Here is a 15,298-nt window from a genome sequence, read left to right on the forward strand (position 1 = left end):
ACTTGAACCACAGATGGGACCTGTCCAGGGTGTATCCCGCATCTCGCCCGATAACAGTTGGGATAAACTCCAGCACCCCCGCGACCCTCCAGAGGACAAGCGGTTACAGAAAATGAATGAATGAATGAACTAACTTTAAGGAATTAGATGTCTTTTTACTGGAAATGTTAACCACTCATACTGGGAAGTTGGGAATCCCTTCTTCAATCTTTTATAACGCTTTTTTTTAAAATATTAAATTTCATTCTGCAAAGCAACTATAGCTGTCACAGGACTGATGCATTAGAGAATGAGAACTGGTGTCTAATGGGGAGATAATTTGACTTTTATTAGTATGAGTCACTCAACAGTCTTCGAGTAGATGTACCGCCTTGTTTTAAAACTCAAAGGTGATATTAACAGGTTTGCACCTAAATGTTAAAATAAGCTTTTGTTGAACTCAGCAGCACCCTAAAGTGGGGCAGCTGAGTGAGCCTCTCCTCCCTCCTCACGCTCGAGTTCTTCCCAGTCTCTATTCTGCTTTTTGCTGCCTTCACTTCACGCCCTGTCTGTCGACTGCTGACGCTCTGGTGTCCGGGTTCCTCTTTCGGCTCAAACATCCGCTGCAGATCAGCCGAGCCAACTCGTCCACTAAAACTGCTCTGGCGACTCGGGCTGAGGCCGTCATTTCTGCCAACAGGAAACACTCTTGTTACGCTTTTAGTCTGTCAATGCTCTCTGGAGGTATTGATCTTCTTCCACTGCTGTATTGGTGTCCCAGACGACCAAAGCTTCACCAATACATTACCGACTTTAGCTGATGTCTAATGTGGAGACAACTCATGGTTAGGCCATTACAAGATGTGTTCATTACAAATAATTAGAGTTCAGTTTGAGACTTTTAAAACACTCTAAAGTAAAACGAATAAAGGACAAAAACCAGACTAAAAGTAATGAAAATGTACTAAAATTTAATCATTCATAAAAGCTGGAAAATCATCTGTGACAGGGTAACACAAGAAGCAATATTAGAGTTGGTTTAGTACAATATATTTTCAGCCTCAAGACACAAATCAGAACAAACCATTTCCCCCATCAGTCTATAAAATACTAATTTCCTTAGCTTTATTATGCAAAAAATGGAAGTAGAATATATTATGGGAAATATGGAAGGCTTGCAGCGCTCAATATAAAACAAAGTCACTTAGGAAAGATGTTATCTCATCAACACACATCCTTGTAAGTAGGAGCGAGTAACTTGATGGCAATGATGCATTTTCATTGACACTGTTAGTGCAGAAATGTACAAGAAGACCAACATTTCACAAGGATTCATTTGCAAATGTCACAATATGCCAAAGATGTTACGTTTAATAAAACGGTTTAGTTCCCATATATGGATATAAATCCATGGTCTCCTCTTTTACATTGATATTTCCAAAAGAAAGACACCTTGGAGAAGAGAGAAAAATAAACAAAAACAGAACAGAGTTGTCATCAGGCTGACAGTACGAAAGAAGAGGTGGATTTCTTTGCCATTAAAAAGCAGAAAAGAGTATCTTGAGAGTATGTGCCGTCTCCTGCCATTTTGCGAGTGGTGAAGTTTCTCTGTCAGCCTATTTCAAAATGCTCTGGAGAGGACTTGGAATGCTGGCACGATCCACTGGGAAACAGTTAATCATTACAAGTTTCTGCAAGCAGGAAAACATACAGTCAGTAAATATAATTCAAAATGTGTACGACACAAGCTGCTTGTAAGGAAGTAGGAGTCTGAGATTAAAGCAGAAATCACTAGACCCACTGGCCAGGTTGTTTTCTCCTTCAGGTGCAGCTTCAACAATCCAATGCTTTCAGTAAATCAGCAAATATTAAATATATACACTCTGAAACTCAGCAAATGTTCCTTTTTCCTCTGCTTCGGACACGTTCTTCTGCCACTTATCTTTAGAGAACAGCAGTGTTCTGCTTTCAGATGAGACAGGAAGTTGTAAAACTGAAACTAAAATAATCAGGTGTACACCCCTCTGTCCTGAAACAGCCTGTTCTTCTGGTAAATACACTATAAAATATTAAATTACCATCCACCTCCACCATTTGTGAACTCGGATCTTACTGAAAACTTTGGTTGTGAATACACTCAGTGAGGACTCAGTCCGCTTTTACTTGCTGTAATTATTGATCATTTTTATCTGAGGCTTCAGCAGTCTGAGCAGTAGCAGTGTGAAGCAACAGAGGACAAACTACCAGGAAAAATGGAAATGCACAACTGAAATGTGAACGATACTGACCGTCTCGTGTTCAGAAAAGTCTGGGTGGATCGGTCAGTGAGTCATACCAAGGACATATGGGCATTTCTTTTACTTTATTTTATGTGCTTTGTTCAGATAAGAGAAGTATTTTTGTACTTGCAGCCAGTAGTAAAAAGTAATACAGTAAAAACAGTAATAATTACACACACCACACAAGGTAAACAATATTAACATTGAAGTATAGTGCTTTGGGTCCTATAAGTTGTCACATAACGGGAGAGAAAGTAGACAAAAATCTAACAATCTTTCTGTCAGAAAGTCGTAAGGTGTTACGGATGCAGCCAAAATTGTCAATTCCGATACACTGCGCCGGATAAAACGATCAGCTGTCACTCCTAAAACTCATTTTCTTCCAAGGTGACTGCCCTTTGTGTCTTCTAGCTGAGCTGCAGGAGATTTTTTCCTTTACTGAAAGGTCAGTAACTTTTGAAGATCCCCGCAAGGATTTAGCTCCCTCATCATTTACACTGGAGACAAATTAGACGCGGCTTCTTAACAACTAGTATGAGGCATGAGAAATAACTGCAGCAAGCAAAAACTATCAATACCTGAACATAAACAAAGTATTGATCTTTATTTATTTTCTACTTCCTATGGTTTAGGACTCTGTGGGCCGTTATCATCATGTTTTATTTCATTGACTGAGTCGCCACCAAGCTTCACACCTCCTGAGGCCGACTTTCACACCACAGTGAGAGGACCGTACAGAAGTCATTTACACTCACAAACATGTGGAAGCAGAGACAAAGATACTACGGCATGCTTTGGGAAACGGTGGCTGGTGACATAAAGTCCAGTTTGTTGTAGAAAGTGGATCAGAACATTTACAGTTGCACTGCTCTGTCACCAGATGGAGACACAACATTCAATAAAGCTGACAAATGTAAATAAACCATTTAAACAATCTCTGATCACATTAAAAGAGGAACACTAAAATGGATTTTTATATATTTAGGTTATATGGGAAGGCTAAAGGCTTCATGTTTTCCTTTAAAATAACTTAATTTCTTCAGTACAGATTAAAATAGAGGACTAACCGGCACAGGGCAAAAATGGGATTTGAGAGTGTTGTAGTTTATTCAATTTCTCCCGAGTGTACTGTTTCAGTGAGGCTTTTACCTCCATCTACTAAGTCCAGCTCATCGCTGAAACACTTTCTTGTTTACTATCAAAACTAATGAAACCACTTCAATAATTACTGCAACAATCCTCTAAATGCTAAGCCACAACCAAGAGCTCAGCGAGCCGAGTGATTCCTGCAATTGTCTGGAATAAACGTTGTTTAAACACCCACTCACCTGGCCTGGAGATACCGTGGGAGGGCGTTTTAGAGCAATGTGCAACTTGACTTCTTTTTTGGCTTCTTTTCCATCGGCGTTTTTCTGTTGATCTGTCGCACCAGATCATAGAAAATCTGCACAAGAGAAAATGGAACGGTCTCAGTGTTTAGTTTCAGCCGTGAGCGGATTATGTGAAGTCTGAGGAGAGTGAAAGCTGCTCATAAAAGATGTGACGTGACCATTTTAAGGCACTCAGAAATGCTTAAGAAGGTGGACATTTTACATGGTTTCTTTTTCCTGAGTCACTGATGCATATATATTTAAACAGCGTCTACAACACTCAGGCAGCTTTGGGCGACATTAATTGTACAGGAAGCTGATTTTGATCATTTGAGGAACACGGGCCGTATCAAACAGGAACAAGATAAATCTTTGGACAGACGTGTTCGAACAATCAAAATGTGGAAATATTTAAACCTGAGTCTAAATGGATCATTTTAAACTTGAATACAGTTTGTCTAAGAGGAAACAGTCTTGTAGTTTTAGACTCATGTAACAATCCTTGTTTTTATACTGGTTGTGTAAACTGAGTGTGTTTAATAGCCTGGTTTTGCATAAATGTTCACTGTGTATATAGTGTCCTGGGTGGCGCTACGTCTGGCTATATATCTATAAACAACAAACCAATAAACGGGCGATACATGCTGTTCAGTATGTAGCAGCAGCGCTTACCTCATTAACATTGATCTTTGATTTAGCTGAAGTCTCTAAAAAGGCACAGTTGTTCCACTGACGGGCCAAGTTCTGACCCTGCTCCTTGCCGACCACACGCTCGTCCTCCAGGTCACACTTGTTTCCCACCAGGATCATGGGAACCTGATCGATAAGAAGAAATGTCAGATCTTCAGAATGACCACGTTCACATGAATGAAGCGCACGGATGGACAACGTGAAAACATTATACCTCCAGCCACAGTTGTCGCCAGGGACAGAAGCATAAAAACAAACGTCTACAAATGTCTACAGAGTCTATCTTAACGATCCTGTGTGTCTGATCAATAACAGTGATAAAACCCTGTATTGATACAGTTTGTCAGGAGTGAAGCTCTGCCTGTTAACAGTGATGTGAGATGTTACTTTTATATAACACCTGGCTCAATGTAAAGCGTATCCAGTGTCTGGTTTATTTTGATGAAGGAGCAGGAGATTCATGTATGCTAATGTTACACAACAATAACCAGAATGAACCAATGGCCTAAGCTTGTGCAGCAGGGTGATGTGTTTTAGCAGCTTTTAACCAACACTTAAGACACATTTCTCTGTACTTACAGTGCTAAGTTTGTGTACTTCTTTATCTAGTGTCATGACTGCTGCTAGTTTGTAACTATTATAACTATTACGTACTCTGTGCAGCAATAACGTGGCCAAATCTACATAATTCAATTCACAACACGATGTTCACCTCACCCTGTACTGACTGGAGATCTTGTGTAGAGTTGATCTACACATTCAGGAGCAAAAATGTCTAGCAGGTTGACACCTAAACCAAGACACACAGGCCGGTCGAGCAAGTCGCTATGAATAAATAAAGCCCACACTCAGCATGCTGCACATCCTCTCTCTACATCAAGAGATGAAGACTGAAAGTGGCAGATAGCGTCTCACTACAGCTCTGACATTTCCACCCCCTTACAAAGTTCCTGCCCCCCTTCGCTCTGCCCTCTCTCCTGCAGCGGTGGCTCTAATGAGGCAGCGATGAGACCGAGAGGTGACCCAGGCAGATTATACACTGACACACCATGAGCTATCACTTAAGACAAACTCTCTGTGGACGTAGGAGGTGCCTTACACAATTACAGGAGCAGGTGATTCAAGCAGAAATGTTTATACGCCATTTTCTTACTCATATATACAATATAATCGTTGTCAAATGGAAACTAAATTTGTAGATTGTGAATTATATTAAATGTTTTTCTTAAAAAAAAAATGGAGTCATTGTATATGTATTCATTCCTCTTTCTGTGTGTCTCAGCTTGCAGTATTTATGCTTTCTCTTATCTGTGAAAACATCTGGCCAATGGTGGCCCAGTGTCTTCCTTCCTGGTTGGATTTTTTATTTTTTTTTGTGGGTAACACGTGTTTGTGGGTTGTCTCAGACTGTGAACATGTATCTTACTGAAAATGTCAGTTATGAATACATACTGGCATAATGCTCCAACTCGATTAAAGCAAATTAAGCTGAAATTATTTGCATGCATCATTTCAATTTCTGTTATTGTTTACTCGTAAATTTTTTCCTTTTATGCTTTTGTGAGAAACAAAGGGTTTACAGCTATTATTCAATGTTGTGTTGCTTAATGATCATTAAACTCATTCTTGAAAATTTTATAAATTTTCAGTAGTGAGTTGTGTTGCTTTTTGTGGTCTTGAATTAAAATAATCACCTTGGGCTGTAGTTCAGCTTATTCACAATAATTCCATGAAAATGTGATGTTTTGGGACACGGATGTCATCCAAAACATTTTTGATTTGATGTCTGAATGCCAATAAATGCTTAGTATTTTAGTGTAATACCAGCATTTTGCTATGTGTCACACTTCTTTTAAACTACAACAATGAATCATCATTTTACTCCTCAACAATCCCTATAATCGGTGTGAGAATGAATTCACAGGAGAAAACTAATTATAATGTTTTAAAAGAGTGTTGCACTCACGTCCTCGGTGTCCTTTACTCGCAGGATCTGCTCCCGGAGGTCCTGTAGGTCATTAAATGTCGACTGCGCTGTAATGGAGTACACTAAAGCGAAGCCTTGGCCGTTCTTCATGTACAGGTCCCTCATAGCCGTGAACTGTTCCTACAGACCGATAACAGACAGCATGAGCAAACTCTTTGCTTATAAAGACCCCTTCATCCAACCACCCGTGTTTGACTTGACTTACTGTTCCAGCCGTGTCCAAGATTTCGAGCATGCATTGCTGCCCATCGACCTCGACTTGCTGTTGGATAAAAACGAACAGATGATTTTCTTTGATAATGCTCAGGAGTCAAATGAGGTGTTACACGTGTGTTTCTGGTCATACCTTTCTGTAGGAGTCTTCTATTGTGGGGTCATACTTCTCCACAAAAATGCCTTGCACAAATTGAACTGTCTGCAAAGGGAAGAGAAGACCGACACAGTACATCAGTGCTAATCAAAAACATAATCATAACTTATTTGAATTGGAATATTACAATCAATCACCAACAATATAAGCATTAAGGCCTTAAGGTAGGTTAGTTTAAAGTTGAGGGTTAAAATTACCTCTATTTTATGAAGACATGGAGGCTGTATGTTTTATTTATTATGTGTTAGGTCAGGTTTGTTAGGTACAGCTATCATCCTTCTTTAAGAAGATTATGATGTTGGAGTTTTGTTTCTCTTTTACAGACACATCGATTCAGGTTTTGTAATTTGTTGTGCAAGTGTTGGCTTAGTAAGGTGGACGTTCAATGTTTAATTCAAGAAACACCTCCTGGTTGAGAGCTAAACCATTCAACAGCAGTCAAATCGATAACTCTCTGCAACGTTTTCAACAAAAACTGAACGCTACAACCTCCACGAAAGGAGGATTTATGCACACCGGTTGTCTTAAACAGCAAAATACACAGTTTTACTTTATAAAAAAATAAATACGTTGACTGAGTTTTCAGGGCTTGGAAGCAAGCATGACTCACCAGTGCAGATTTTCCCACACCTCCTGATCCCAGCACCACTAGCTTGTACTCGCGCATGGTGGGCAACTTCACTGGACAGCACAAGAGTCTGTGAAAGAACAGAGGAAGGATGATAAAATGGGACAGAGGATCGTTGTGTTATTTTCAGCTACAGAACAAATTAACAATTGTTTCCAAATGACCCTGTTCATAGGAAAATACTTGAATCAATGTGTTGACAAAAAACAGCGGTTATTTTTGCAGCGGTACAAGAAAATCTGTCTGACAACTCAACCCAGTGAATTTATTGACAAAGCCGTTGTTAGAGTGAACACCCTGTCTGTATAGTATCTTCAGCAGATTGAAACTTCATTCCTCTGCCAAAAAATGAGTTCTCTTTCACACCCACTACCAAGGGACTACAGTTGTCATGATGATATAGGCGTTGCCTCTTTAAAAAAAAAAAAAAAAAGAAAAAAACAGAAAAACTGAAGAAAACCATAGACTGGTTCTTAACTCTGGGAAATAGAACAAGTGTTTCATCTGGTATTAACACTGGATAATGAAGTACATCTATAACTGTGCACTGTTGGAGCTGAGGACTCAAAGACATGTAATAGATCCTGAAAATGGCAGTGCAGTCGGTAGGTAAGTGTTCTGGTGCCACAAATAACTCAATCTCATTACAATACAGAGGAGAAAGGCCACAGAGAATGACCTATCACCAACTCCATCAGCCTGACACAGTTTAGACAGCGTTCATGGCCTAGAAAATATTGGCAGCGAGATGAACACATGATCACCGGCATGAAAATGTTTAGGATGAAGAAAGACGTTTCCTCTAAGATCATTCAAAGATAAAAAAAAAAAAAAACAGTATGTAAAAGGAAAGAACACTTTTGACTACATCGACTTTTTGTGAACACCAGTTCAAAGAAAATCCCCACCTCAGATGTTATCATTAGACCTGTCATGAAGTGAGTCTCATGAGCAACACGTCAGATTATTTTAGATAAAAGATGAGTCAATCTACTTAGTTTCCTGTGTACATGAACAATTTAAAGGCTGTGAAAGCAGTGTGTCTGACAATTGTGTTTTCAAATGCTATTCTGAAATGCAAATGTTATCTTCATTTGATGTATAAATGTCAAAGAGGGGGTGATGCATGGCAAAATCTTATTTAAGAACCTCTTTGAATATACTAATTATGCTAGGTCTGTAGGACCTTTGTCAAATGTTGAGACAAACAATACAAAAACCACTCTGTCACACTCGACCCGGCATTTGCAATTCTAACTGCGACGTATGAAGCACCACCAGAAACCCACAGCGTGAGCCAGGCATACGAGGCACTCTACAAAGAGCCATTGTAATGACCCTCCCCTACTCAAGCACACCATACAAACAGAGAATGGAGATCAGAGGGAGCATGCATGACCACTGCTCTGAAATCATTACTGGGGCGAAGGGGGTGCACCTAAGTAGTGACGCCAGTGTGTGCCTGATGCATTTGTTAGCCTAGAAAAAAAACAGTATTTGAATTGTTAATTTATGTGGGTGTCACAAAACTTGCTTAAAAGCCTCGACATCAGATAAGCAACCCAAGCCTTTCCCTGATTAGATGCGAGTCTAGACTCCAACAGTGGAAATATCAAGCCGTCGAGATGACAACCTTCACCAATCCTACACATACATTTTTGTGCTTTCTCTGAATACAATAACTCTGAATATGACTCCTTTTACAAACGAACAATGCTTCTACAAACGTGTCCTCTGCACAAGCAACCTGCACCGTAAAAAAGAAGAATTGATTTCAAACAGCTTAACCTACTGTGTACACGGCTGCTGCAGATGACAACTCCCTCTACATCTGGGGAAGAGGGGCCGACAGATCCTCAGGTACACTGCTGTCAGCGGGAAGGTGCTGAGGGTTGCTTGGGAGCCAGAAAGAAAGGCTACGCCAAACTGTTCAGACAGGAAACCAACTCTAAATTACACCAACCACATATTCATATGTCAGCACGAGATGACTGGATAAAACTGGACTAATCAATAACACAATGTTTTAATAATTAATAAAATAATCCACTGTGCTGATTTTGACGAAGGACATTTTATTGCCAATCTAACCATTTTTTCCCCCTTGACATGAACAAAACTCTTTTAAAGACCTGTTGCTGATCAGCACATAAACATTTAAAATATGCTCATCTTAATTATTAAAAACACAAAATGTGCGGTTTTTAAGGTGGTATGGCTGACCAGGAGACTCAAACTACTCCTCAGTTAAAAACAACAAACAGACAAACTTGTATAATGTGTCAGAGCCAGAAGGGGGCAAATGGATTTAACTTCAACAAAAACAAACATACTTCCGGTTAAAGTCCTTTAATTAAACTTTTTTTTTTTTCATTTTTTCTTTTTTTTAACGGTCTATCGTGTAAAAATAAACTCAAATTTAAACGAGCAGAGCAGTGTTTGGATTCGAGATATGATATGAAGTTATTTTCGGGACAACTTGTAACGTAGTTAGTTTCGAAAGGAAGGGTGTGGCTATTAGTTTCCCAACGCAACAAACTGCGACTGATACACCGTTTAAAATAACCGGTACACGTCGAGAGTATTAACGGGTCAACGTAAATTAAAAGTAAATTTAACGCCATATTTGAGAGGCTGTAGATGTTACCAAAAAGTAGATGAAATGCGACGAGCTGAGCTTGACAACCCCAACGTTAGCATTGAGCTAGCAAGTTCTGGTAAACCGTGGCTAGCGTTAACGGGTGGTAGCTCGACAGGGATACGGTGAGCTGGGCAGCGCAAACACCGCGTTAACTGATGTCGGCATGGCGGAGAAAATAAATCTGAGCTCACGGGTTAACGTTAGCTCCTGTTTGACAAACATTAAACTTCATTTTAAGTTGCTTGACGGCTAACAAAACTGTTTGGCTAAGACCGGGCTAATAAGTTAGCTAGCCAGTTAGCATCGGGCTGAACTCTGAAATGTCGTGTTGTATTTCCTCTCCGGTTTCAGCTTTAAGACCCTGGTTGAGGGTGTGTTAGTGTGCGGATAAACTACTACATATGCGAGGATAAATAAGACACGATCGGGCACTAAATTACTTGGCCATCAAAACATGTTTGTATCGACAACTCGTTAGTTAGTCACTAGCTGACGTTAGCTACTCAACCCAGTCTTCTACTGTAAGTTAGCTTCTAAGCTAAGCTATTTTACTCACAATTATTATTTCACTACAGATGAGCTGGAAGTAAGTTTAGTGTCTCGTCGGAGACAAACAACTACCCTGGGACTAATTATTAAACTAATGAACCCACAAGCTGCGTAATTAGCTATTAAATTTTACTCGGGGGTAAAGCTTCACAAGACACTTACCGTGTTCCGCTATGTGTGCGCTAAATGAGACTGTGGATGTACGGAAGGGTCGGCACGGCGGCTGCTGATTGGACGAGGAGCAGCCAATCAGCGCGATCCAGGTTACGGCACCATTAAAACCTCCACTTCAAACCAAACACACTTTAATTCTCATTAGTGTCTTTTACACATGGATTGGAGGATGTACTCGGATTCTTTACTTAAATAAATGTACAAATACCATACAGGTTGACTGTGAAAAAATACAGGAAAAAGTGTTGTACTTAATATGTTAGTGAAAGAAAAATTTGTGAGGTAATGAAAAAAAAAGTACTGAAAATAAATGTTTTTAATGTGGAGAATGCGTTCACTGCCATGTCCTGTATCATAAAAATATATTATAACAAGAATAATTACTCATATATTAATGTAAAAATAAGATTTTACCCCCATTGTCAAGGTGGACTTGGCTTTGGACCGCTTCGTTTGAAATCCATTTATACAACATTTGTAGTACTGTCGCATTGTACTGTGTTGCACCAACACATGTTCCTATTATTTTAACAACATGGGCTAAGCTAAATAAGAGAAGCACTATTTAACAGCACACCACAAACTACATCTTGCAGGAGTATAATACTACAATATATTTCTTTTCAATAGTGTACCTAATGAAATGGCAAGTAAGTGTTATTAAGCAAAATATAATATAAAAGTTCCTCATTGTATTGTAGTTTAATTTATAACAAAACATCCATTTTCTCAGGCTTTCCTGTTTTTGCTTGTATAGTTTCTAATTTAGAATAAAAGTGACTACTTATTGCTGCTGATAAATGTATAAGAGTAATGATAATGATTGAAAAAACAAGTCCTTCATATATGTAGAACACTTAAGTAAATGTACTATACCACTGGTTCTATAATTATATTTTATAACGTCCCAATAAAAGTTATAAAAAGAGGCGTACACCATAGTAACTGTTGTCACTGTTAGCAATAATCACAACACTGATGTCACCAGGAAACGGAAAGCACGTTTTGTTTACAAAGCTGGGACGCAGGCGTTGCAGGAGAGGACATCTGATAGTCAAGCACTCCAAGAAGAAAACACGCAGCAGAGAGAAAACAGATGGATCATGAAAAGTAGCACAGCTGCACTGAGGACCAATGTTTGGCAGGTGACTATAGAGGCCGAGCGTTTGAAATTGAGGTGCTTTGATGTATGGAATAATAATTTAACATGACAGCCATTCATTTTGAGATGTTACATGTGAACTGAGAGGTGGCAGAAAGCTTGTTTCTTGACAGATTTAAAGTCATATAACAATATCAGGAACTGTCTATATCTATTTATCATTGTATTTTATTTTTTCCATATCTCAGCTACTTTCACATTGTTCTCATACTCGTGTCATTTTTGGTGCAATACTTGTTTTTCAAGAGCAATTGGAGTATGTCATTACTCATGATATTCATGAATGTCAATAATATTCAGCCTCCACCACTTCAGCCTTTTATTCAGTTTTGGTTGGATTTTCACCAAACTGTAGTTATTATTATTAGTAGTGATTGTGCGCTGTCTGTCCCTAGCGGGGATCAATAAAGTCTTATATTACATTGTTGTCTTGTCTCTGTTCCTGGTTTTTGTGCCGCGAAGCTCCAGTCTCATGATGTTAGTCCCTCGTTGCTCGAGGGACCAGGCTATATACAGCTCTCGTGTTTAACGTGTGATGTGATCTTTTGGAGCAGGTTCAGTCTCGAGCTGAAACACATGTACTTGCAATATGAACTGTTTTCCCTTTTAACTCGTGTCTTATTCACCCTGTCAGTGTGTGTTGGTCATTATCGCATCTGGTGATCAGCAAAACGCAGCACGAGAGCTGAATGCTTCTCTCTTTTGGTTCACCCACAAAGGTTCATGTGTAAACAGTGCTGTCATTTCAGGAAGTACACAGCACACGTGAGCCGCTGTTCAGTATTTCCAAGAGAACAACTTAAAGCATATTTAATTTTAAGAAGCAAGCAGTCAGTTTATTAATTTATCCTCTGGGTTTTATGATTATTTCAGTGCTCTGTCAGACTTGATCTGTATTTTCACACTGAGACAGCTTTTAGATGGATTGCTACGACCGTTTTGCTGTCCCCTGAGGATGACTCCAGTTTATTTTGTTGCCACCAGCAGGTCAGCTTTATTTTTCAATAAAATATACTCCAGTATGTCCACTTGTATGGATTGGAACAAAATGTGATGTTTAACGTCTCCCGGTGACTTTGGGGGTTTTAAGCACAGATTATGGCCCAGTCAGGATTAGTTGTAGTATCTTTCCCTTTACTTTTCTTCTAGATCTACCGTCAGGTAAACGTTTCAGTAAGTTTGGTAGTTAGATTTATTGTCAGAGGGGAAGGATTTTATAGTACCTTGTGTACACTGACTGTTCTTGTCAGTAACAAGGAGAGAAGCGCAGTCACAGCACAGGGCTACAAAACAAATACAGACATCACCGCTACATGTCCCCACCCAGAAATTATACACAAGGTACAACACAACCTCACAAACAGTTCCAGACAGACAGGTGTCAGCATGAAATAAAAAACAAAACATGTGGTTCCTCACCCTGTTGCTATGGTGACAGGTATCAGGACTTTGTCACAGCTAGTCCTCCTGCACCTGAGCAGGACAGGGACGTGGTGGTTCAGTAGATGCATCATATCCTGTGCTATTGTATTTTTAATTCATGTAATAGCTTTATAATAGAGCTCTGATAAGTTTTGTGTGTGGAGGCCCATTATCTATCTGTTATCTATCTACGGTTATATATGAGTTGTGCCTGTCTGTGACAGGGAGCATGCTGAAGAAACTGAAGATGGACTGAACTTGATACAACAGAAGGAGATGATGGCATCAATACAGAGTTCTTTATATGTATGGATAGCTTCTTGGCTTTGATTTCTCTTTTATGAATGCATTTCATAAGATGATCAAAGCCAAGTTTATTGTCACTATGACGTATTTGAAACTGTCAACCACTTCATCTCTGATGGGATTTGTCCAAAACGTTTACATATTTGTCAGTTTATAACTGACAAAGATCAACCCACTCACTTTGAGTTACTCATCAAATATTCACAAGATAAAAATGAAAATGATGAACGTGACAAATGTTTAATATTAGCACATTAGCATTTAGCTCAAAATCAAACAGCTACAGACTCTTGGCGACTGTTTTAAGCACTTAGCTGGTCAGCTAACATTACGTCCGTTGCTGAGACATCTTTAATGTACGTGGGTGTGTTGCATTGTTGGCAGTTGTTTCCTTCACTTTGATATTTTCCTCTGTCATTGTGTGTCGGCCCATTCTCTGTGACTGCTGACATGACAAAGGGCCCGCATGAAAGAGGCAGAGGACGCCCAGCCGGTCATGGAGTAGAAGGGTTACTCTGGCTGCATATCTTCCTCATTACGATGGCTAAATATGGACACTGAGTTCATGGCAGACAAGAGGCTGCTCATCATCCCATGACTTACGATGGCAAATATCATTTCATGAGCTGCAGGCCGATGACAGCGTTGCTGTGTTATTCAAACAAAAGGTCCCTGCATATTTAAACAGACATCCTAATTAAAAAGTTATAGCCACAGTCATAAACAATACATATGGAAGTTGAAATTAGATTGTAATGAAAGAATTTATTCCATTTAGTTTTAATGGTGCTCTGTCTTTCTGCAGACTCTGCTATGATGCTGTTTGAATTCATCATAAACAGACTTCATCTTAAAAGTGGTATCAAGTGTTGAATAATTAGGAGAAAAGGACGTACTCAGTCTCTGTTCACTGAAGATGTTGGGTACTTTACAGAGTGTAGAGACCATTGAAGGATAAGTTTGACTCTGATATTGGACTATTGATAAATAAAATTTACTTTGAGTTAATATACACACTGCAACCTAACTCAATTTGTCAGTTTCATGAGCTGTAAACCACATACAATGGAAGAAATACACCAATCAGGCATAACATTATGACCACCTTCCTAATATTGTGTAGGTCCCCAAAACAGTTCTGGCTCATCAGAGAATGGACATGGGCCTTCTGAGGGTGTCCTGTGGTGTCTGGCAAAACAGGATGTTGTTAGTGGGGGGCCTTTGGGTCCTATGGGTTGAGGGGAGGGGCCTCTGTGGATCATCCCACAGATACTTGATCAGTTTGGGATCTAGTGAATTTGGAGGTTTGTTGAGTTGTTCCTAAACCGTTTTTGTGTGTGTGCCTGTGTCAGGCTGCATCTTGCTGGGGATGTCTGCTGCCATCAAGGAGTGTCATTGCTATGGGGTGGGGGTGCCTGGTCTGGTCTAGGTGGGTGCTACATGTCTAAGTAACATCCACATGAATAACAGGTCCAAAAGTTTCCCATCAGAACAGTGAATTGTCACAAGATGGTCAATGTTATTTACTTCTCCTGTCAGTGGTTTTAATGTTGTGGCTGATCAGTGGATAAACATTAGTAATATTCATTGTGTACTTAAACCTTGAGTTGTGGATTTTCTCCAATAACCTTTACAAATGATCCCCTTCTTGGACTGTAGAAACAGAAACTAAGACACAGGGGAACAGAAAGTGAACGTTTTGCTCTATAAAGCCACATCATCATATGTCCATCTTGGTCTT

The 15,298-nt window shown here is 39.5% G+C and overlaps 1 protein-coding gene across 2 annotated transcripts; it reads right to left on the bottom strand.

Moving 5' to 3' along the window:
- Positions 1–934: 934 nt before the first annotated feature.
- Positions 935–10,697, bottom strand: rap1aa (RAP1A, member of RAS oncogene family a). 2 transcript variants are annotated; one of them, XM_084553501.1, is made up of 9 exons: positions 10,656–10,697; positions 9,096–9,229; positions 7,286–7,373; positions 6,652–6,720; positions 6,511–6,567; positions 6,285–6,425; positions 4,301–4,444; positions 3,587–3,702; positions 935–1,670 (listed from the first exon to the last, which is right to left on the bottom strand). In XM_084553501.1, the coding sequence occupies exons 3-8, from the start codon at positions 7,340–7,342 to the stop codon at positions 3,616–3,618; spliced, it is 555 nt and encodes a 184-aa protein (XP_084409627.1). In that variant the 5' UTR covers positions 7,343–7,373; positions 9,096–9,229; positions 10,656–10,697; the 3' UTR covers positions 935–1,670; positions 3,587–3,615. The 2 variants fall into 2 exon arrangements, with proteins under 2 accessions (XP_084409627.1, XP_084409628.1); XM_084553502.1 differs by having other exon boundaries at positions 9,096–9,251; positions 10,656–10,665.
- Between the last annotated feature and the right edge of the window lie 4,601 nt (positions 10,698–15,298).

This window comes from Chelon labrosus, assembly GCF_963514085.1.
Source record: "Chelon labrosus genome assembly, chromosome: 10".
In the NCBI taxonomy this organism is placed as follows: domain Eukaryota; kingdom Metazoa; phylum Chordata; class Actinopteri; order Mugiliformes; family Mugilidae; genus Chelon; species Chelon labrosus.